The following is a 24,737-nucleotide window of genomic DNA, read 5'->3' as shown; positions in this document are numbered from 1 at the left end:
GCAAGGTGCTGCGTGGGGTTCTTTTCACCGAAAGTGTCGCATTGTTGGCAAAGCGGAGGAGTTAATTGCCTCCACAGATATTTCCCCGGGTACTTCATTCTCGGGGGTATTTTCCGGCTGACAGACTGACTTTGTGTTCTCCATCAGAAATCAATGGATTGAACACCTGCCAGGAAGTTAATGGTGTGGAACGTGCTGCCCCAGAAACTTTCCCTCAAGATGTTTTTGCTAATGGACTTAAACCAGCTGGGGGACTTGTTCACCTGGATGCCCTGGATGGGAAATCAAACAGTCTGGATGATTCCACTGAAGAAGTTCAGTCTATGGATGTGAGGTGAGTCCGTCGCTTTTGCATTTGAGCCTCCTCTCTTCCCCAGGTACCTCCCCCACCTCCCAGTTGATTTCTCCATCTTTTACACACTCCTCTCTTTGTACACACCTCCAGCAGGTGTGGTTGCCATTCAGGAAAGCTGCCACTGGTATATCGGTGTCCGGTGCCATGTTCCCTAGAAGCAGAGCCTGGGGCAGGGATGCTGGGGCACGGGATTTATTGGAGAAAGGGAAGGCAGTGGCGAAGCAGGATGGGCAGGGCAAGTCTCCGAGCAAGGATGCAGTCTCAGCGGGTCCCACGGAGCCCTGGAAAGGGGCCTTCGCGCCACTGTATTCGTCCCCCGTGGACTGTGGAGCACCTGGGAGGCGGGGGCGGGGTGTTGCTCCGTCAGCCAGAGGCAGTTGCCCAGAGAAAGGGTAGCAGCTGAGGGGACAGGTGCAGCCACAGGTAAAGGGGGTCTGGGTGAGGCACCAGAGGGGCCCACCTCCTGTGTCCAGTGTCTCGTGTTTAGGTAACCTTGACTTTGGAAACTTGACACAGGAACTAACTTGCTTTCAGATCCTGAAAACGTAAGGAATTCTTAGACGGGTATGTTTGTGGCTCACACTGCCTGGCAGATTAATGCGGGACGAAAGGAGAGCTCGGCTGGGCGTTGGGGCAGAGGCGCCGGGCAGCTGGAGCGAGGGCTGGCTCCCTGTGACACAGAATTGCTGCCGGAGCTCCAGCCCGCCGGCGCTTTCGCTCCTGTCCTCTCCTGGTCTGGGGGAGAGGGAAGCGGAGGAGCGCCTTCCCAGGGCACAGCAGTCATGACCGTCCCGGCCCGTGCTCCCTGGCCTTGCGCCGCGCATGGGAAACGCGGGCTCCCGGCGCCCTGGCCGCAGTAGAGCGAGCCGGGCTCCTCGGCCCCGGCCTCCCGGCCGCCCTCTCGCCGTCCAGGCAGGCTTCCTCCCCCCCGCGCCACTCTGCCCCCAGGGGAGACCGCTGAGGCGTCTCGAGGGATGACCCCGTACCCCCCTCCCCTGTGCCGTGTTGAGGCAGCTGGCCGGGGTTCGAGAACGTGAAGGAGCTTTGTGTGTGCGCCGCGTTCTTCCTGTGGTGGCCACCTCTGCATTTGGGAGACGGGGGGTGCCTGGGGGTACCCCCGAGCTTGGGGTGCCATTCTGTCCTCCCAGGCTCTGAGCGCCGTTTAAGGCCGGGGAACGGAGGTGGGCAGGGTGGATGTGGGGCGGGCGATGCTACTGATGAACCCGTCTGCCCAGGCCACCGAGGCGCTCTTCGGTCAGCTGCTGCCCTTAACTAGGCTCAGGAGGGAGGCAGAGCCTCTGAGCTTTTGCAGTTCAACTAGTTGTTCTAGATTTTCCTCCAAGCTCTCACAGAGAAAGGAGAGAACCAGCCGAAGTTGACAGCAGCCTTACTCTGCTGTTAAGAGAGACTCCTGGAGACAGGACCACAGCCGCGAAAACTCGGCCTTCCCTCTCTGGGGAGAGCAGAGAGCGCAGGCCCACTGGCAGGAGCTGGAGAGGTGGGGGGGGGGGGGGGGCGGTGAAGCCTCGCTTCCGCGAGGGGGCTGGGGGGAGCTGGACTCTGCAGCCGACCGGTGGGCAGTCAGGTCCCCAGCCGAGCCGGGTCTCCAGGCAGCTCCAGCAAACTCTTCCCAGCTCGGCCTGCGCTGGGAGCCCCGGCAGGCAGAAATGCCGGCGGATGGCTCCGCAGTGGAGGAAACGCTCTCCCCGGAGGGGCCCCGAGGTGCCCCTGGGCTGATGGATGAGGCCCCTTCCTCAGCTCCCTTCAGCCGCTGGCATTTGCTCTCTGGGTTCCCCATTTGAAGGGTTTCGGAAGTGCTTGGCTCCTGTGTAGTAGTGTGCTGGTGCCTGCGGTTTTTAGTTTCTTCCTGTGGGCAGTGTGAGCTTGGCCTTCACTGCCCTGCTCAGTCCACTCCCCTTGTTCTCATTCACGGGGCCTCATTTCTGTCAGTGTGTCCGAGGTGAACTAACTTGTATTTTTTATCATGTATTACACACAAGCTCTGGCTCGAAATCCATCTTCTCTAGAAAAGAATAGTACAACAGAATATGACAAATAGAGTTGATAGCTGTGTCTGTCTCTCCATCTCTCTCTCCCCCTCTCCCCCTTTCCCCTCCAGTCCTGTTTCAAAAGAAGAGCTTATCTCTATCCCAGAATTTTCACCAGTGAATGAAATGATTCCTGGGGTATCTCTGGACCAAAATGGAACTGGTAATGCCCGGGCCCTTCAAGATCTCTTAGATTTCACTGGCCCCCCCATTTTCCCCAAGAGATCCAGCGAAAATCTCAGCCTGGATGACTGTAACAAAAACCTGATTGAAGGATTCAACAGTCCCGGCCAAGAAAATACTCTGAACACCTTCTGTTGACCGTTACATCATCTCCTTAATGCAAGGTACAGTCTTGTGATGACAGTCCAAACCTGTAACTCTCTGAGATAGGATAAACATCACTCTGCCTCCTGAACGTTTGTTTTGATGAAAAAAAAAATGCAAACATAAATGTGAATTCATGGTATATACCACAGCACGCCTGAGAATTGAGATGGATTTCAAGTAAATCCTTCAGGAGTTCCCGTGTGGATCAGCAGGTTAAGAACCCAACATAGTGTCCGTGAGGATGCAAGTGCAATCCCTGGCCTCGCTCAGTGGGTTAAGGATCAGCATTGCTGCAAGCTGTGGTATAGGTCACAGATGTGGCTTGGGTCCAGTGTTGCTGTGGCTGTAGTGTGGGCCTGCAGCTGCAGCTCTGATTCGACCTCTAGCCCAGGAACTGCCATATGCCACAGGTGTGGCCATAAAAAGAAAAAACAAACAAAAAAACCCCCCAAAAAACCAAATAAATCCTTCGTATGAGAGCTTTCGGAGCCATGCCCCACCGTGCGTGCCCGTGCTTTTGGGAGGTGTGTAGAAGTACTGGCTGAATGTTTGACCAACCATGTCTCAAGCAGCAACTTTATTTTGGAGACAAAGAGAGAATGCTCTAATAGTGGTGCAAGGTAGTGTTAACAAAAAGCATTTCTCCCCTAGTTTTATTCAGTGACATCTTATATTCTATCTAGAATCATTTGTATACTTTGGTGAGTGTTGGACCAAATGATTTGCTCTTCTGTTGACGTCTTCTGAATGCTTTCAAAGCAAACATCTGTTCTTAGATCATACCTAAGGGAGTGGGTGATGGGGGGAAAACTGAAGTTTGTGCCCCGAAGCTTTTGTTCCCCAACTTTGGTCTTTTTTTTTTTTTTTCTTGCCACAGTGCTTCTAGCAGCTTCTCGTTTTGAGTAAAAGTTATATCTCTGGGTTATAAACACTCTGGATTTGTGTGTCCATAATTGTATATTCGATTTGTTTCATTTTAGGGCTCATCCTCGAATGATTAAAACATAATTAGGATCTATCATTAAATCCTTTCATAATTTAATTCCATTTACTCCTCCCATTTTAGCTCTTAATTTTTTTTTCTATTCTCAGCATTCTCTCAGTCACCTTACTTTTTATGATATTCCACTCCTGTAACAGAACTTTGATAACGGCCGTGATTTAGTCCAACCTTTCTACTTCTCCAGTGGAGTAACAAGTCGGGGAAGCTTCATGGCCAAGGTCCCAGTGCCTCACATACCCATTTCTGCCTGACCTCAGATGTTGGCTGCAAACAATGCATTTTAGAGTTTGCTTCCCTTGACTCGTGGAAAAGCAGCTGTGGTCCTGTTACACATGCGAGGGAATGTGTGACAGGTAGTTTTTAGAATAAACCAAATCACTGCTTTAGAAGAGCAGCTGCCTTCCTGGACACTTAAAAAAATTCAGTTATATGGCTTAATATTTAGTAAGAGATTTCCTTTGTCGTTAGCATACCTTGAACCCTTCGATGCACTGATCTCACCGTCAGTTAAGGACCAGAAAATCCGCAAAATTTAGGAGAGTGTCCATGGCTCCTGAAATCTATTTCCTACACATCTAACTAAAAGAAGTGTAAAATTTCTGTCCAAAAAGATCTTGGCTGAGTAATTTTATTCATACTGCATGTATATTTTCACTTGTCACATCAGTTAACGAATTCTCCACCAGTCCTGCTGAAGATGTGTTTGGAAATGTGTTGGGGGGATGTTGTCCCAATGGCTGGAGGCAGGACTGGCATTTGTAATGCAAAGCTCGTGACATCAGACATCCTGCAGGTTTTTGAACAGTCCACCACAAAGAAAATTTGACTCCCCGAAAAGAATGGCCCTCCACGAAATGCTCTAGCACTCCAGTCGAGAGACACTCTCAGCCAGGGAAAGTGCCGTTACCAAGAAGGTAGAGAGTGCCACCCGAGTCATCATTTTAGCGAGAGAGGATAGTTGCTACAAGTCGCAAAGTCCTGTCTCTCCCTTGGTCTCACCTGGTTTTGGTTTTGAATTGATGCAGGTGGTGGTTGCAGAACCCGCGAAGCTGCCGGTAGTCCGGGCGGAGCTGCTGGCCCTCTGAAGAAGCTTCTGTCGTCCTTAACCGCTGGATTCCAAATTATTAAAGCAAAGCGTAACTGCATCTCCTAGTTAGTATGTCCGACACAGGCCCCTCCCAGTAGAACCTCGAGACGCTGGCCTTGTCGGGCTTTCGCGCAGTTTCGTGTCCGGTTATCCCCACGAGCTTCAGCTGCTGATACAGCCCTTCCATGCTACTCTCTTGCCATAGTGAGCCTCTGAATACCCCGAGTGATTTCGGCTTGGAAATTCACCTCATGACCCTTCTTATTCCCAAACCTGGAGCAAATGAACATTGAGATGTCTGTTCTTGTAAATACTCTAGACACGTACCCAGACTCTCCTTAAACATATACCCAACCTGGGCTGCGCATCTCCCCGCCTGTGTTTCGAAGGAGAAGAAATTCCAGAGGGTCTCCCCATCTCTGGGGTTTCTCTGCTGAAGTTGCCATCAGGAAGCTGGCTTTTGTTATTAAGCTCAGCCACCTGCACAGAGTGTCGGCCCCCCTTACCCCTTGGACAGCCGGCGGCGGCGGCGCGGGTCTGGTTGCGGGAGGGGCCGTTGGCCGGCGTGGAGCGCCGCCCGCCCTCCTAGGCCCGGTCTTCTGAATCCCGCAAGGACCTTTCGTGTTGCACCTCAGAACCTCCAAGCTGTAGCCCCTCCAAACCCTCGAGCGACCTCTGGGCTGAATGAATTGGGCATCTCCTGCACAGGTGGTTGCTTTTCATGTTGTTGCTGTAGTTTCTCTCTTGGATCTTGGGGCTTCTGTTTGTTCGTTTACTCAACTCGAATAAAGGCAGTCACGAATGAAAAGCATGGCGCTCTGAATCAAGGGGGCCCTGAACTGGGCCCAGCGTGTCACTTCAGCCGCCTTTAACTTACAAACATCCGGATGGGGACAAATGATGGTAGAATGTATACGCCACATGTTTTCTGCCGTGTGACGATGTGTTTTCTTCATTTCATTTCTTGTGGTGAAGTGTGACTTTCAGATTAAAATAACCTTTTCTTCTTTGAAAGCTTTTTTGTTTTTTGGTCTTGTATGATAAAGAATTTGAAAAGATCCATAATTCTGACCGAGGTTTGCAACCAGGAGAGAAAAAGGAATCCTAATAACAATCTTGTTTATGTGCTTTTAAAACCAGCTGCAGTGTGAGACTGTATTAGTTATGGAAGCTGTGTATGTTTGTGTATGTGTATATACTAAATAAAATCTATGCCTCCAGTAACACAGTGCCATTCATTGATCTTGGTGAATATGGGAGGAAGCTCCTTTCGTGACAAGCACACAGAAAATCATAGCATGGTCTGACTTTCAAAAAATGCCCTGCCGTCTTTCTCACACGCCCTGTTTTGCTGAATGTCTGTTTGGTTGTGGTCTGTTGTACCTCACAGAACCATTGTGATTGTGGCGATGCCTCATTTGCATGACGTGTACATGGTGTGTACTGTGAAATACATTGTCACTGAAGCGTCTGATGGCGTGCTAGTGCTTTGTTTGTTTCCATAGGCCCAGTGAGGACATGTTCTGAAACCAAGCCACATATCAGATTTTCAAACACCCGTTTGGAAAAAAATCAGAAATCCTATGTGTGTGTCCTTACCCTGTCAAACTCATTAAAATGCCCCTGTCGTCAGTTCTGAGTGAAACCAACTGTGGAAATAAGCTGCAGGGATGAGCTGTCCCAGGACATGATGAACGCGTACGTGCAGTAAAGTTGCTGTGCTTTGATGCCGCCGATGCCAGTGAGTTCTAGCGAACTAAGAGCCCTTAACTGTGGTGTCATCTACAAAAGCAGTCCACAAAGCAGTCTGGCATTGAAATAAAGTATAATGGGAATGGTGACCCCGGTTTTCCACTGAGCCGAAACCCCGCACCACCTTTTTCTGGTATCTCCAGACACGTGGCGTGTCTGCAGCCTGGCTTGTCTCCAGCCAAGACTAGGAGCCAGGGGACCAGGACTAGACTGGGGAGGTCAGGTACCCGTGGTAACTTCTGGGCGGCTGTCTCTGAAGGCGAGGGCCCAGTCCCTGCCGCCCTCCCCAGCTCTGTCGACAACGCCTCTGGCGAGAGCACAGAGTGAACATCCCCACCCCTTCCACGTGCTGACCTTTGACCGCACATGACAAGTAGCTTCTGTCCTCATGCGCTCTGAGCCGGTTGAGTCGTGGCCAGTCACACCTAAGAGCAATTTCTGTTTTGTGAACGTCCTAAATTTTTCTGAGGAGGTGTAGGCTTCTTATTTGTCAAATGCTTTTGTAAATTTTTTTTTTTTTTTACATTTGGAAAGCAATTGTAAAGAGCTATAACTTTTGTTTCTAGAGTTACACCCGTTACACTGGGGCACATCACCGGGCGACCTCCGCCCTCCCCACTCTTGAGCATCATTCAGGAAGCACAGTTATGGAGGCGAATGGAGCACACACTCTTAGGCACATTAGAAAAGAGAAGCCTTTGCGGGTAGTCTTTCTGCGGGGAACCCGAGAGAAATCCTTGGGAAACTGAGAAGAGTTTCGGAGGGGAGCCAACTGCCAAATGAAGAAAAATCAATAGTCTAAAAATAAACTATAAAAATAAACAGGAAATGGATCCCGACAAAACTCATACAATTCCCAAAAAGAACAGCATCGTCTAAAACTTGACCAGGGGACATTAGAATAGATGTCCATGGGAAGACAGGCCATGTCCCTGAATGGGAAAACCTACCTACCTGAAGAAGACTAGTAGGTGACCCTCCATCACGTTTGTGTAAATTAGATGAAAGTCCACTCAATGGAATTTCTGTTTTGCAACTTGAAAATACAATTGTATGGTTCATGTAAGAAAATGAACACAAAGCTAAGAAACAATGAGTTGTTTTATTTGATTAATTTATTGATTTGCTTTTTTAGGGCCACACCCTCGGCATATGGAAGTACCCAGGCTAGGGGTCGAATCGGAACTACAGCTGCCGGCCCACACCACAGCCACAGCAATGCTGGATCTTTAACCCACTGAGCAAGGCTAGGGATCAAACCTCCGCCTCCATGGATCCTAGTTGGGTTTGTTACTGCTGAGCCACAATGCGAACTCCAAGAAACTTACGAGTTTTTAAAAATGTACAGTTTCCCTCCCAACAAGTAGTGAAATATATGGCAAAACTGCCATAACTAAAACAGTGTAGTGAAATAGAGAAATAGAATCTGGGATAGAAATCGAGATCAGCGACATACCCCAGAGATGTAAGAATTTTTTAAAAATAATTTTCTAAATGATTTGTATTTCTTTTTTAAAATGATTTTTATCTTTTCCATTGTTGGTTTATGGTGTTCTGTCAGTTTTCTACTATACAGCAAGGTGACTCAGTCACACACACATATAAGAACGTAATGCTTGGAGTTCCCGTCGTGGCGCAGTGGTTAACGAACCCAACTAGGAACCATGAGGAACCATGAGGTTGCGGGTTCGGTCCCTGCCCTTGCTCAGTGGGTTAACGATCCGGCATTGCCGTGAGCTGTGGTGTAGGTTGCAGACGCAGCTCGGATCCCGCGTTGCTGTGGCTCTGGCGTAGGCTGGTGGCTATAGCTCTGATTGGACCCCTAGCCTGGGAACCTCCATATGCCGCGGGAGCGGCCCAAGAAATAGCAAAAAAAGACAAAAAAAAAAAAAAAAAAAAAAAAGAATGTAATGCTTGATGGGGCCAGGGTGGAACACTTGTTTCTGGAGAGAGAGAGAAAAGACGTGGTTTAGTGTCTCCTGAGGTCTGCATCTCTGATGGGGGTGGGGGGAGTAAGGGCCTAGAAGTCAGTGAGGAAATGATCCAGTTCGCAGTGGAGTCCAAGGTGCAGGAGCCAATTGTGGTTCGAAGCTTAAGGCGGGGGAAAAATTTGGACACAAGACTTGGTACCAACCTCTAAATACCTTGAACTGATGCCTCTCCCTCCCCGGGATCTGCCCTGACCTCAGGGGCTGGGAAGCAGTGGCCGCTGCTCGCCGGGGTTTAAGCTTCTGCAGGAATGCACCCTAACAGCACATCCTGCATTCCTGTTGGACACGACGTGGTCCCAAGACTTGCCCAGGCTGAGACAGAGGTAGAGGAGGCTTACTTTACCTAAGGACACACAGCCGGAACTTGGCACCGCTGGTGCTGACCCAGGGGCCACAACTTTGGTCTCCTCAGGGGAGTGGACAGGCTCTCTGGCCCCTGAGAGCAGCAGAAGTGTTTTGTGAGAGCAGGTGCTTGTAGCCAAGAAGGGCCAGAACCCCTGTGGAGAATGGTAGTTCTGAGTGTGCTTTTTATTTAAAAAAAACTCTCGCAATACCATTCACATACCGTAAAAATTCCTTTCTTATAAAGTATGCATCTGTGTCTTTGATTTCTTCACAGTCGTGCAGCCATCCCTGCCATCTGATTCTAGAACCTTTTCATCTGAGTGTGCTTTTGCAGGGGTTACCCACCCATCTGTCAACTCAGAGCAGCAGAGCTTGGCTTTACCACTGGCTCCAGTTCCCACTGTATCTGGAAGCACAAACACAGGGTTTGAAAACAGTATTCCTTGAACCAGTCGCTGCCTTTGTTCCCCTAAATTCCAGCAGGCCAAGTTAGCCCGGGGTTTCTCGAACCCAGTTCACGGGGGCTCTCTGGTGTGTGGTTTCACGTTCTCTGTGTATAGAGATCGGTTCAAATGCTAAACATGGGCTTACTTATCAGATGTCCACCCGGTGCCTTTTAAGGTGTGGAGTGGTAGGAGCCTGCCTGCAGCTCTGCTGGACATAAGCGAGAAGCTTCTCGGCGGCAGCTCCGAAATGCAGAAGTGTGACTCTTCCAGTTGGTCCTGAGCGCTGGGTGGTATTAGGGAAAAGGGCTAAGGCGGCCAACCTTCTGGATTTCCAAGAAAGTATGAAGGCAGCCTTTCCCCATCTCACCTCATCTCAGGAAATGCAAAATGTAGGGAACAGAGCCCAAGGAATTCAACTTTTATGGAAAAGGACTTCTTTTCCGAATTAGAGCCAACGGCTGCCCGTTGGCCGTCCTTGTCTCCGATCACATTTGTCCTAGGCGCGCGTGCAGGCCCAGCTCGGAGCCAGCCAGGGAGCTGGCAACAAACAAGTGGTAGCTTGGAAGGTACTAGGTCCTGCACAGCAGCTGTTCCAAGAGGCTGTGGGGTTGAATGCAGTCCCCATAGTGGGTCACCATGGTTGTTTTAGAACTGAGTTGTACTGGTATCACTGGGAGGAAAGAATCAATTCCATTTGCTCGATGGACCTGGCCTTCTGAAGGGGTCTCAGGGGTCGCCCCTGTACAGCGACAGCCCCGAGGGCTGATATGAGGTGTTCCGTATTCACCGATGGTGAGAAATGGTTCGGAACGTGGACATGAGGCCGAGAGCTGACTGTGTGCCCTTACAAGCCCTGTGAGAACACGGTCTCAGAGTTCCCATCATGGTGCAGTGGTTAATGAATCCGACTAGGAACCATGAGGTGGCGGGTTCGATCCCTGGCCTTGCTCAAGTGGGTTAAGGATCCAGCGTGGCCATGAGCTGTGGTGTAGGTCACAGACACGGCTCAGATCCTGCGTTGCTGTGGCTGTGGTGTAGGCCGGCGGCTACGGCTCCGATTCGACCCCTAGCCTGGGAACCTCCATATGCCGCGGGAGCGGCCCTAGAAAAGGCGAAAAGACAAAAAACCAAAAAACCCCACAGTCTCGACAAGGCAGCCTAGGCCGCTGCTGAGTCTCAGGAGATGTAACTTCGCCTGACTTCCCCTGTGCTGTGGTCTGGGACCCAGTCCGGAGTTACTCACTTGCAGACAGAAAGTCGCGGGTGACTTTTGTCCTATAAAAAAGCTGACTTCAAAGGTGATGCCTCTTGGTCCCTGTAAGGCCCTAAGCAATTTTGTATCTCCCTTTGCCATCTTATTCCCGCATTCTTTGCCCCACTAAATAGACGTGTGTAGTGCCGTGTGTATACCGACCCCTCTGTGCCTGTAACCGTCGGTTCCCTACCCTGCCTTGATCCAGCGTCGTCCTCCCGCTCCTCGATGAGTTCAACACTGTCCAGGAGGGAAAAAATTTACTTCTGCCTTTCTAGGTTCTTCTGGCCGATCTAAGAATGAAATCGACATGAGACAGAGTAACAGGAGCAAATCACATTTCCTACATACGGGAACTCTGCACACCTGCGAGTGGTAGTCTGCACGGATATGAGGCATTCGAGACAGAAAAGTAACGTGAGGCCTTACGTGCCATCTGCGCTAAGCAATGGGATGGGGTCTGGGGCGTCCAAGGACAGGAGTGTCACTCGCAGGATGAGAAGAAGAAGAGCAGGTGTTTGCTTGCCATATAGATGGGGCCACTTAGATAAAATTTACTTCAGCTGGTTAAGAGAGTCAACTTCTCAAAGGTGGACGGTGGTTTCTCTTGAATCTGCAGCCTCTCGGCGACCTTCAGCTCCAAACGATCGTCACGTGAAAGCGGCACATCTGAGGGAGGCTCGATTTGAACGCTTACGACACATTTTTGATACTTGCTCCCTGTATGTTTACATCCCGACTATGCTTTTCGCCTTTGGAACGTTATTCTTGGACACTGAGGAAGCCTTCAGTCCTCAGCAGGCTTCGGGAAAGTTTAAGCAGCTGCTCTATTGACTCTCAAGGTTCCTGTTCAATGCTAGTGTCGCGGATGTCGTGGTGCGCCCCCTGGACGGCCGTCCCCTTGAGGATTGAGGTGTTTGTACTTGCAGATGCTGGAGGTCCAGTTGCTGAGGGGTGCTGGTGGAGTTCCTCTCCAAGAATTGCCCTTGACTGATGGAGGCTACCTCACCAAGGTTAAATCCCTTCACTTGGGCAGCTTTTGGGTAGGCTGGATCCTGACTGGATAATTCAGATATATGAAGACCCCTGCCTCAAGGTTGGGCAACGCAGAAGGGCTGTCCCAGCTTCAGAGCCCCCTTCGGGTTCAGCTGAGGCCTCTGTTGAGAGTGTATTGCTACCCAAATCCTGGCTTCTGCTTCCTTCTCTTCTCGACCCCCACCGCCTGCCCCGCCATCCCCCCACCCAGTCCTCCCCGCGTCCTTCCTGCCTGCTAACTGGTCTCAGAGTCTGCTCTGGAGAATCAGAGCCAGCTAGGCATTGTGCTAAGGGCGTTCCATGCATTCTCTCTCTTAACCTTAAGAAGGGCTTTCCGGGGAGTTCCCGTCGTGGCTCAGTGGTTAATGAATCCGACTAGGAACCATGAGGTTGCGGGTTCGATCTCTGGCCTCGCTCAGTGGGTTGAGGTTCTGGCGTTGCCATGAGCTGTGGTGTAGGTCGCAGACACAGCTGGGATCCTGCATTGCTGTGGCTGTGGTGTAGGCCGGTGGCTACCGCTCCGATGAGACCCCTGGCCTGGGAACGTCCATATGCCGCAGGTGCGGCCCTAGAAAAGACAAAAAAAAAAAAAAAAAAAAAAAGAAGAGCTTTCTGGAGTTTCCTCTGTGGCGCAATGGGATCAGTGGCATCTCTGCAGCACTAGGACGCAGGTTCGATCCCCGGCCTGGTGCAGTGGGTTAAAGGAACCACTGTTGCCGCAGCTGCAGTGTAGGTTGCTACCATGGCTTGAATCTGGTCTCTGGCTCGGTAACTCCATATGCCGGGGGAGGGAGTGGCCAAAAAAGGAAAAGAAAAAAGAAGGGCTTCCTGAGATAAGCACCTGCTGTTGCCATGTTCACTTTACCATGAGGGCCAAGGCAGGTGAAGTCTAAGGTCATGTACAGCCAGGAAGTACACAGCTAGGCCAAAGTAAGGTTTGCTTTGGAGACTATGCTTGCCCTGTCCCACTGCACTTCAAAGTTCCTGCCTGGGGAAGTCACACAGACCCAACCCCTTCAGGCTCTTGCCAGGCTATACATCTCCTAGCTATACTTGCCGGTTTCCCAACTGATCTCAACCAGCTTCCCTTGCCAGTTGTTGCTGACTTTGCAACCCCCTGGGAATCTTCTGCTGAGGGCACTTGACTTTTCTATTGCTCAGTCCAGCAGAATGCCTGCACCCCCATCTGGGAGCACAGACAGTGGTATGATATTTCTTCCTCATCCTGGAGGAAACCCATGTCACAAATGCTCACTTATTAAACAATTACGTATGAATACCTACTCCCTACGCCATGCCAAGCATTTGGCTACAGATGGGGATGGAGCAGAGATCGAGTCCAGGTATTGTCCCCACTCTCCTGGAGCCCCTAGTCTAGCAGGGAAGAGAGACAGTAGACAAATAATTTACGAAGTTATTTGCAATCGTGATGGGTGATTAGGTCAGATCTACTGTTAAACATTTTCATATTATTACAGGTTTTTTTGGCTTTCTTTTTTTATTACCTAATGAATTTTGTTATTTTTATAGGTGTACAACAATCACCGCAAACAAATTTTAAGGCATTTCCATCCCAAACGCTCAGTGCATCCTCCCACCCCCCCAAACTGTCTCATTTGGAAACCATACATTTTTGCAGTCTGTTCTGCAAAGAAGTTCATTGTGTCCTTTTTTCAGATTCCACATGTAAGTTGATAGCATTTGATGTGGGTGTCTCATCGTCTGACTGACTTCACTTAGCATGATCATTTCTAGGTCCATCCATGTTGCTAAAAATGCTGGTATTTTGTTCCTTTTAATGGCTGAGTAACATTCCACTGTGTATATGTACCACATCCTCGTTATCCACTCCTCCGTTGATGGACATTTAGGTTGTTTCCATGTCTTGGCTATTGTATATAGTGTTGCAGTGAACATTGGAGTACATGTGTCTTTTTGAGTCATGGTTTTCTCTGGATAGATGCCCAGGAGTGGGATTGCTGGATCAAATGGTAGTTCTATGTTTAGTTTTCTGAGGAATCTCCATACTGTTTTCCACAGTGGTTGCACCAATTGACAATCCCACCAACAGCGTACTAGGGTTCTTTTTTCTCCACCCCCTCTCTAGCACTTACTGTTCATAGACTTTTTGCTGATGGCCATTCTGGCTGGTGTAAGGTGAGACCTCCTAGTGGTTTTGATTTGCATTTCTCTACTAATGAGTGACGTTGAACATCTTTTCATGTGTTTTTTGGCCATCTGTATGTCTTCTTTGGAGAATTGTCTGTTTAGATCTTCTGCCCATTTTTGGATGGGGTTGTTTGTTTTTTTTTGGTATTGAGCTGTAGGAGGTGTTTACAAATTTTGGAGAGTAATCCCTTGTCAGTTGACTCATTTGCAAAGATTTTCTCTTTGCAAGTTTATTTATTTATTTATTGTCTTTTTGGGGCCAAACCCACGGCATACAGAGGATCCCAGGCTAGGGTTCAAATTGGAGCTGTAGCTGCTGGCCTATACCACAGCCACAGCAATGTGAGATCCAAGCTGTGTCTTCAACCTACACCATGGCCCATGGCAACGCTGGATCCTTAACCAAATGAGCAAGGTCAGGGATCAAACCTGCAACCTTGTGATTCCTAGTTAGATTCATTTCTGCTGTGCCACAGTGGGAACTCTGAATGAATTTTCTTTTAAATTGGAGATAAGTACACCAGTGTGGATGGTTCCGCTAAATGCAACAGAAAGTGGCTTCAACATTAAAGATATTTATTGGTTGTACGTAATGTGTAACAAAGCTCCAATGACAGGTTTCTGGGAGGCCCTTCTTTGAGTTTCTCAGCTCTTAGAAAGTTTTCTGTGGTGCCAGCATCCCATCTTCTAGGCCGTTGTGTCAAAGTCATGGAAAACGGTAGTGGCAGGCTGCCCTTTGTACTGTTCCCTCCTTCTATCAAGGAGGAAACTCTTTCCCAGAAGCTCCCAGAAGATTTCTGCTTCTCATTGGCCCATACTAGGTCTTACACTGACCCCTAAGCTAATCACTGGCCAAAGGGAAAGAGATGATCATGCGTATTAGTAAAGGTAATGTTAGCTTCTATAACAGCCCCCACCCTCTTCCCAAGATGCACAATATCCCAAACACAATAGAACCTTTTTCTTCCTCATGTGAAACCCATAACAGATGTGCCTTATTACAACTCTCCTCTGAGTGGTAATTCAGGGACTAGGCCCCTTTCATCTTACAGATCCCTCATTTTCCAATTTTATAATTTTTTTTGGGGGGGGCCCATGGCACACACAAGTTCCCAGGCCAGGGATCAAACCTGCACCATAGCAGTGACAACACCAGGTCCTTAACCCACAGAGCCACCAGAAAACTCCTTTATCATGTTTTTCTGCATCTGCCGACAGATGAGGCAAAGAGTATGGAGAAGACACATTACTTCCCGACCACCTTGGTCTCTAAGGGACCCACATTATTTCCACTCAGGTTTCATTGGCAAGAATTAGTCACATGGCCCCACTTAGATGCAAGGGATGCTGGGAAGTATAGTCCCTGACTGGTTTGGTTCTTACCCTATACTATGTAAGGGACGGCACAAGGAATTCGGTGGGTGGATAGTCATCTCTGCTGCCACGACTGACTGAGACCACAGCTGTCCAATGGAAATAAAATGGGAGCCACATTTGTCATTTTTGAGTTTCAAGTAGGGAGCCTGCAAAGAGAAGAGCAGTACATATTTTGATTGTATTATTATAAAATCTACCACAGGGTCCATTATGTTCTCCTTCCTTCCCAGTCTAAGGGAGAGTGGAAATTGGTGTGACAATTTAAGAAGAAACTGTGGGGTACCTAATAAATACAGAGTGAAAGCAAATGAAAGTTTTCAGAGCTTAATGACTTTGGAACTGATGTCTGGGTTGTGCCAGGACAAAACTTGACCACTTCTGGTAAGAAAAGATATGAACCGAATCTGTCAAGGATTTGGGGGAAAAGCTTCAGGGGAACACTGAAGATTTAATAAGGTGAGTAATGAACTTTTAAACAAATTATTATTTTGCAGTAAAATTAAGTTTTAAACCTAACTTCATTGTTCCCTTTTGCTTTGCATCAATATAGATAGTTCACCAAAAAGACAACCCATAGAATGGGAGAAAATCTTTGCATATGAAGCAACCAACAAGGAATTAATCTCCAAAATATATAAATATCTCGTACAGCTTTATATCAAAAAACCAATAACCCAATAAAAATAGGCAGAAGACCTAAGTAGACATTTCTCCAAAGAAGACATACAGATGGCCAGTAGGCACGTGCCATGAAAAGATTTTCAACATTGCTAATTATTAGAGAAATGCAAATCAAAACCGCAATGAGGTACCCGCCCCACATCTCTCAGAATGGCCATCATCAAAAAGTCTACGAACAATAAATGCTGGAGAGGGTGTTGAGAAAAGGGAACCCTCCTACACTGTTGGTGGGAATGTAAATTGGTACAGTCACTATGGAGAGGAGTATGGAGGTTCCTTAAAAAACTAAAAATAGGGCTACTGTATGATTCAGCAATCCCACTCCTGGGCATCTATCTGGAGAAAACCCTAATTCGAAAAGATAATTCACCCCAATGTTCATTGCAGCACTATTTACAATAGCCAAGACATGGAAGCAACCTAAATGTCTATCGACAGATGAATGAATTAAGAACATGTGGTAGAAATATATTATATACACAATGGAATATTACTCAGCCATTAAGAAGAATGAAATAATGCCATTTGCAGCAACCTGAAGGGACCTAGAGATTATCATACTAATTGAAGTAAGTCAGAGAAAGATAAATATCATATGAGGTTACTAATTGCGAAATCTAATAAAAATGATACACAAGAACTTATTAGCAAAACAGAAACAGATTCGAAGATTTGGAAGCCAACCTTATGGTTTATACCAAAGGGGAAATGTTGGGGGGAGGGATAAATTAGGAGGTTGGGATTAACATACACACAATACTACGTATAAAATAGATAAGTTACAGGACCTACTGTATGGCACAGGGAAATCTCAATATTCTGTAATAACCTCTATAGGAAAAGAATCCAAAAAAGAATGGATATATGCATATGCATAAACTGATTCACTTTGCTGTCCCCCCAAAACACTCCAATGACTTTTTTTAAAAAAAAGAAAAAAAGTGTAGGTAGTTCACATCGATCAAAAAATTTTTTTTCAAAACAGTGACTGAGTTGTGAGACATTGTTTTAAAACCACACATAGTGTATGGCTTTCAGAACCAGGGCCAAGCTGCTTCAGATATTACAGCGTTCATCAGAATTAATTTATGGGACCCGAAGGGCTAGTAGCAGCTACCCTACCACATCTCGTTTAGGAATTTGTCCTCCATCGCGGCAGGAAAACAGACATAAAGGTGGTGACCGGAATGAGCAAACAAGGAATCCGCAGCATAAGCCTGTCTAAAAACATCCTCTCCCAAACAGTATAAATCATTTCTGTCTGTGCTCTGCTGTTGACAAAGCCCTTAAAAAAAAAAAAAAAAAAAGCAAAGGTACAGAAAGGACAGCATCCTCAAAAAAGTGCCTATATCACGGGATGGAAGACAAAGAGGATCAGAGCCAGCTAATCATTATACAGCAAATTTCATTGACTGTATCAAGCAACACAACCAAAGCCAGATAGTTTAGGAAAGAGACAACGCACCTGGTTCCGTCAGTCCTGGGTTAGGAGGACTAATGTCGATGCTGAAGCCATGACCAACATAATACAAACCTTCTAGACAAAAACTATGAGAAAAATCTGGGCCAGCAGCACTGTCAAGGGAGGAGAAAGCTCTTTGTCCTACATCTTCCTAATTACCTTATTCTCACATCAGCATTTAAAAAAGAAACCTGTACAGAAGGATGGCTGGAGATACATGTCAGGGCAACTGGCAGGTTTCCCCAGAAGCAGTGTCCCTCCAAAAATGACAATGGCACTTGGTCTAAGTCTGTATCAAAGCCTGCGTCCCCCCCCCCCTTTGTTTTTTCTTTGTCAGGGCTGCACCTGCAGCATATGGATGTTCCTAGGCTAGAGATTGAATCGGAGTTGCAGCTGTTGGCCTATACCACAGCCACAGAAACGCCAGATCCAAGCTGCACCTGTGAACTACACCGAAGCTTTCGGCAATGCCGGATCCTTAACCCACTGAGTGAGGCCAGGGATCAAACCCGTCTTCTCATGGATACTAGTTGGATTCATAACCTGCTGAGCCACAACAGGAACTCTTCTCTCTCTCTCTCTCTCTCTCTCTCTTTTGGTATTTTTCTAGGGCATATGGAGTTCCCCAGGCTAGGGGTCAAATCGGACCTGTAGCCACCGGCCTACGCCAGAGCCACAGCAACTTGGGATCCATGCTGTGTCTGCGACCTACACCACAGCTCATGACAACACTGGATCCTTAACCCACTGAGCAAGGCCAGGGATTGAACCCGCAACCTCATGGTTCCTATTCGGAGTCATTAACCACTGAGCCATGACGGGAACTCCTCCTCTCTCTCTTTTTTTTAATGTGACTTTTTTTTTTTCCTGGTTTAAGAATTAATTTTTAAAAAAAGCTACTCTGAATTTTATCAAGCCTCTATGCCCTAGCTTACAGGGAGTACAAGCCACAGAGAAGTGGTTCTCAAACTGGAGTATGCTTCAGAATCCTCTGGAGCATTGTTGAAACTGCTGGGCCCTACTCCCAGAACTTGACCCAGCTTTAAAGCTTTAAGAGCCAATGCACAGTTCCATTCTTGCTCCTTTTCTTCTGATGGAACACCAATAATGTCTCGGATAGGGTCAGTTTCTTCACGTTGGGTCCCAGACAGAAGAACCAAAGCTGACCTATGATGGACTTGAAACATAAGTGAAAAATAAACATTTGTTTCTATAGGCCATTGAGATTTGGGATTGCTATCATAGGGTAATTTATTCTCACTAATACAGAACCCTTGTATTAAGCATCGTTGACATTCTGCAGCAGGTGTGGCTTTGCATGGAAAGCAAAGAAAAAGAAATGTAAAGGCTGACAACGTTGCATTTCTCTTAGGCTTATTCTGTGTATGTACATGTGTGTGCTATTCATATACCCACCAAGAGCTCTGAGGCCTCATGCAAACTGCTTAACCTCTCTGTCCATATAAGCATCATACAGAGCAAGGCCAATCGATTTCTTATTATTAACCGGAAAAAAAGTCTTCACAAAGATCACCTTGTTCAAAGATGAATCAAAAGACTATGTATACATACGTAGTGATTAGTTTGGTGTACTTCACCATATATATTTTTTAGTAAACAAAACCTTATTGTGGAAGAGAAAGAAGAGGACATCTATGAAAATTATTGACTGTGGAGTCGGAAAGAAGAATTTTAATGACCAATTTATCCTTTTGCAAGAAGATATGCCTTCCATAAAGCCCAAAGGAAATGAAAGGGTGAGAGAGAAAGTCCATAGAATGACTTGAAAGAGCAGGATGAGGCAGGAAAGAGAAGGAATGGCGGAAGGAGATGAAAATCTCAATAATAGAAACTTTTTTTTTAATTTTTAATTTTAAGTGAGAATTGCAATGATTTTTAATTTTTATGTATTTATTTATTTATTTTGCTTTTTAGGGCTGCCCTGTGGCATATGGAGGTTCCCAGGCCAGGGGTCAGATCAGAGTTACAGACACAGCAATGCAGGATCTGAGCCATGTCTGTGCCCTTACACCACAGCTCACTGCAATGCCAGATCCTTAAACCACTGCGCAAGGCCAGGGATTGAGCCGGAAACCTCATGGTTCCTAGTCGGATTTGTTTCTGCTCATCTGGAGCTCTAGCACGTTCTATTTTTAGCACAGGTTCACGATGGAATAAGAAACAGGAAAGATGCAAGTTATGTTGTACAATTTAAGTTTCTCCAGCTATTCTTGTCTTGGAGCTTTGTGTTTCATTTGTAGAGTTACTGCTGAACAAACGGGTATAACAGAGAATTATCACAAATACTTGCTCTTCCTAAAAGAGACCAGAACAAATGGAGAAGAAACAATTCTTGAAGGTAGAATGGAACAAAATGTTCCTGCACTGAAGCCATATATATGCAGATGAAAGGGTCTCACGTCTCTTAACCAGACAGAAGGGGCAATATGTGCACTTGAGTGGAAGCAAAAGCAGTATTCATCTCAAGTGGCAGACATTTCAGTATAGCCAGAACGTTGAGTACAAGGGGGAGAGAGGCTCGAGCGGTAAGTATGAAGCAGATAATAAAAGGCCTTATATACTCTGCCAGGGAATTCTCGCTGCACAACAGGAAGCAAAATCATGTGTGAAGAGAGGAAAATGATCATTGCTATGGGTCTTCAAGAGAGTGGGAAAGGTTAGTAACAGCACTTACTGGAAATGAGAGATGTCTCATAAAAGTATCCCTGAGAGGCACCAAGGCTTGCCGCTATGATGGGTGTCCATAAATTTGTAGTGCTATCATTCTGTTGTAGGTGTGTGACTTTCCTCGCAAGCAGTGCTTAGAAGTATAGATGTAGGAATGGAAAAATGCAGCTAACTTGAGTGTTTCAGGGTGGTGGGTGGATGTTAGGATGTGTCAAAACGCAGTTAGAGGGGCTCTGTTTACAAGAGTGGTTGAAGTCAAACACCATGGGCTTAAGTCAGGTAGAAGTTCGGGGGATTTGAGAGCTTTGTGGTTTTTGAAGAACAAGTATACTGGGACTAAGGGAGAGATAGGACTGCAAGGATGAGGCTTGGGTCCAAATAAATGAGGTTTTAGCTGTGGGACAGCACAAAGTGATGGATGTCTAGGTTTTCTAGAGTGGGCACCTGGAAATTGGCGGATAAAGTGGAATAGCGGTAAAGCCATCGCGATTGAGGAAGTTATGGAAACATGGCTTAGTCATGGGTATTGGATTCATCAGGATGATGGCAGTGATTAAGATGAGGAGGAAGGAGTTCCCGTTGTGGCACAGTGGTTAACGAATCTGACTAGGAACCATGAGGTTGCAGGTTCGATCCCTGCCCTTGCTCAGTGGGTTAACGATCCGGCGTTGCCATGAGCTGTGGTGTAGGTCGAAGACACGGCTCGGATCCCGCGTTGCTGTGGCTCTGGTGTAGGCTGGCAGCTACAGCTCCGATTCGACCCCTAGCCTGGGAACCTCCATATGCTGCGGGAGCGGCCCAAAGAAATGGCAAAAAGACAAAAAAAAAAAAAAATGAGGAGGAAAACTAACAGTCAGTAGAAGACAGTGACAAGGGAGGGTAAAAGGGCCACCAGCTGGAAAGGGGTGAGAAGAAAATCAAAGGGCCAAGTGAGAAAGCTCCAAGAGCCTTTGGGATGCTAGATGGAGTGTGGGAAGAGAGAAGTCGGGAGCGCAGGCAAACATGAGTCAATATTTTGAATTGCATGGTGGAGAGATGTTAGTATCATTAACCTATTTGGGCGGTCCAGAGGGGAAGTTCTGTTTTCTGGGTAGAAGCTTCATTTGAGGCCACCGGGAATGGCTAGAGATGGAGCAGGCAGGAGAGAGGCCGAAGCAGTGCAGGTTCAGGTGGGCTGGCTCTGGAAGGGCTTGGAGGGGCAAGCCAGGGGCTGCAAGGCCGAGGCTCATCTGCTCTGGTCATCCACAAAAAGCTGGAAAGCCCAGGAGGCCAACTCGCCCTGACTGAGGGGTGAGCTCCGACCCCTGCCCTTTAACCCCCAGTATCCAAGGACCACTCTGCCCAGCACAGTCCTTCCTTACGACAGGAGGGCAGCAGACGGCGCACGCGCTCTGGACAGAGAGGCAGAGGTGGGAACGGCCAGCAGAGGGCGCAGGCGTTCTAGCCAGAGCCGCCCGGGCGGGGCAACCCTCGCTGGGAAAGAGAGCAGAGGTCGGTGGTGGGAGAGCGGGCTCGGCGCGAGGCGGCGGGCGGTGGGCGTGGCCAGGGCGCGGGGGAGGGGCGAGGCGGTTCCGGAAGGAAGTGGTTCCGGGTCCCGCGGCCCAGCTGAGGTAACTGTGGTGCCACTGCCTTGCGAGGCGGCGGCCGTGTGAGGGGCGAGGCCCGAGGGGCCGGTGGCGGCGGCGGTAGCGGCGGCGCGGCGGCGGCAGTGGCTGCGAAGACTTCCCGGCCGGGTGAGCGGCCCTGGGGGGCGGGCGGGGCGACGAGGCCCGGGCCCGCGGGGAGGGCGTGTCCGTCGCCTGGGAGGGGCGGTTCTTGGGGTGGCGGGTGGGGCGGCTGGGAGGTTGCGGCGGCCCAGCTCAGGCTCCCGGGGGACCGCTCCCGTGTCACTGCCTCCGGCCACTGGACGGAGTCTTTATTTTAGACGCCGCGACCCCGGCACCTGCTGCCGCGGCACGGATCCTCGCCCGTCGTTGGGCAGGCTTCGGCCCCGGCGGTTTGGAGCGTCTGTCTTGGCGACGGGGGTGGGGCGGGGGGAGCGGTGTCCAGGGACCGTGCCCTTTCCCGTGAGGCGGCTGCGGACGCGTCGCCTGCGGGACCGGAGCCGAGGAGCCCCTGCTTTGTCCTCGGGAGGCCCTCTTGCCGCGAAGCGGCATCTTCCTTCGGTAACGTCCAGAATGAGTAGCGTAGGCTGCTCTTTATCCTGCAGATCAAAGTAAAACTTGTCTTTTTAGAAACGTGTCCTGAAAATTGGCGCATCTCCTGTGCTTCTCTCAGGTGTATTAGGAAACCGGGCCGGTCCCTGGCAAGATTGTCCTGTTGGTAGGTCGGGAGAGAAAGAAATGGGAGAGAAACTTATCCTCCCAAGTATTTTCCTGCCTCTTAGGTGATGGCTTTTCTTTTCTGGATCAAAGTAAAAAACTACAGGTAGAAATCAGGAAGGTCTCTCAGACTTCTGGCCAGACAGCCTTTTTCACGTTTTTCTGAATGCCAACTGGTACGAATGAAAGACTGGAACTTGAAAAGGAAAGGTTTTGGTGTGCAGTCAAGATGTGTGCCTTATTTTTCTATGGTGTTTTAATGGTGATAGTATACAATGCTTTATTTTTTCGTGGTATTTTAAAAAATGGCTCCTAAAATGTTCTTTGGAACGCCCTGCTTTCTCATACCCTCCCCAGAAGCCTTTAAAACGCCTAGCTATAAACATTTATATAAACATTTAGTGACATATTTATATATGAAATCTCTAAAATAGACAAAATCGCAGTGAAGAAGGTACACTCTTTTCCTATTCAAGTAGCCATTGTGAATATGGTTATACTGGGGCTACACCTCCAGTCTTTTTCTGTGCAGAGATGAATGCATGAATTTGTCTAAAGTGGATTCTCTTTGGTAACCATTTTTTCCCCTGACTACATAGCATGCCATTATATGGCTGCAGTCATTTATTTTTAAATGGTTATTCCCAGTTTTTCACTACTTAAAGACATTCTTGGAGAAATGTAAAATGTGCATGTCCACGATTACTTCCTTAGTGTACATTCCTAGATAATAGAATTGTGGGTTTTTTTTTTAATGTGAATTGCTCAATTTCCCTCAGGAAAGGATGTGCTATTTTGTACTCCCACCAACAATCTGTGAGTGTCCTTTTCCCCACCCTAGCAAAAGGCAACGTTTAAAGGATTTCTATAGGCACACTTTGGGACCATATATGCTCTCCAGCCAAGTACCAGTATCCTTCTCTAGCTGTCACCTTTTTCTTTCTTATCTGTTGATGGCAATTTAGGATCTCATTTTTTATTCCACCTTTACCAGTTTAATAAAGAAGGGTTATCTAGGTGAAGCAAAGGACAGATTTAAAGTCAGGACTTCCTTGAGTTCCAGTATATCTGATTACCTTGAACAGGTCGCTTCCCTTTTCGAAGGGACTATTTCCTCAACTTGGAATTAGAGATTATTGTGCTTTTGCCTTATCTCTCTGGTGGTTTTGAGGGTCAAATGAGGCATTTATGAGGAGTACATTTAAATGTACTTTGTCTTGTTGCTAATTATGCCATCTTGTAAAAATTTCAGAGCACAAAAACATCTTGATTTTTACCGTAAATTTCTGAATTAAAAAAGCTGCTCTCTGATACCCTTCACCCCTACTCTTTCAGCCTTTAAATTTAAAGTTTTATTCTGCTGCCCTAGATTATCTTCAGAATGATGTCAGAGTTATGAAATGAGGTGAATGAATGAATCCACAAATGTTGAAGGAGAACATATTTAAAGGCATTATACATAAAGCTGAGGGGGACAGATAAAAAGCTGAACAAAACACAGACCTTGAGATCATGATAAATAAAACATCGTCTTTGTGCCCTACAGGCTACAGAATGTCCAGGCAGCTAGAGGGCATAAAAGCTGCTTTCCAAATTTAGACGGCAATTTTAGATGTGATGCAGGATGTCAACTATTCTCAAGTGTGCTAAAGTCCAATTTTGCTGACCGAGCATCTGCGCAAATGACCAGGCAGTCTCTTCAGAGTCGTCTTTTTGAAGGTAGGAGTTGCAAGGTGGAATTCTTCGGGGAAGGGTTAGCATTGAGTCTGAGAACCTGGATTCGGATTTTACGTCCTTCTCTTGGGGGGCAGCTTGGTTAACCTTTTTGAAGCTTGGTTTCTTCACCTGTGAAGTGGAGGTAATTCTAGCTTCCTCAAAGGCTTATGAAGATTAAATGAAATAGTATTTGCAAAACACTTAGTGAAGCTACAGAGTCCTGGTATTCCTGGGATCCTTCTTATCCACTGAAGACTGAGAAACTAGATCTCTTCCAACTTGGTTTGCCTAGCAGTCCCTGGTAGTCAGTAATGTTTACTAAACTAACATAAAATGAGACTACTGATAAAAATTAGATTTGGACCTGGAGTTCCTGTTGTGGCTCAGTGGTTAACGAATCTGACTAGGAACCATGAGGCGGCAGGTTCGATCCCTGGCCTTGCTCAGTGGTTAGGGATCCGGTGTTGCCATGAGCTGTGGTGTGGGTCCCAGACGCGGCTCAGATCCCACGTTGCTGTGGCTCTGGCGTAGGCCACCGGCTACAGCTCCGATTCGACCCCTAGCCTGGGAACCTCCATATGCTGTGGGAGCGGCCCTAGAAATGGCAAAAAGACAAAAAAATTAAATTTGGACCTTTAAAAAAGGTAATATGTAAGTGTGAAGTATTGGGAGAAATTGA

At 47.7% G+C, this 24,737-nt stretch overlaps 2 protein-coding genes across 10 annotated transcripts in view; both read left to right on the top strand.

Moving 5' to 3' along the window:
* MAP7D2 (MAP7 domain containing 2) overlaps positions 1–6,294 on the top strand; it is a 95,829-nt gene extending 89,535 nt beyond the window's left edge. Inside the window, 3 exon segments of the mRNA XM_013985990.2 lie at positions 148–334; positions 2,475–2,750; positions 4,762–6,294. Of these exon segments, the coding sequence (XP_013841444.2) occupies positions 148–334; positions 2,475–2,724 (437 nt within the window). The 3' untranslated portion in view covers positions 2,725–2,750; positions 4,762–6,294.
* CXHXorf23 (chromosome X CXorf23 homolog) overlaps positions 21,586–24,737 on the top strand; it is a 60,020-nt gene continuing 56,868 nt past the window's right edge. For 2 of the 9 annotated variants that reach the window (XM_021080784.1, XM_021080783.1), the window contains exons 1-2: positions 21,588–21,754; positions 23,889–24,061. The gene's annotated coding sequence lies outside the window, so the exon portion shown is untranslated. Of the gene's footprint in view, positions 21,755–21,833; positions 22,344–23,888; positions 24,062–24,737 lie in introns of those variants that run through there. The other 7 variants (XM_021080787.1, XM_021080786.1, XM_021080785.1 and 4 more) reach the window with 6 other exon arrangements.

This window comes from Sus scrofa, chromosome X (genome assembly GCF_000003025.6).
Source record: "Sus scrofa isolate TJ Tabasco breed Duroc chromosome X, Sscrofa11.1, whole genome shotgun sequence".
Classification (NCBI taxonomy): Eukaryota; Metazoa; Chordata; class Mammalia; order Artiodactyla; family Suidae; genus Sus; species Sus scrofa.
Note: the sequence above shows the minus strand (reverse complement) of the source record. Positions and strands in the feature narration are given on the sequence as shown.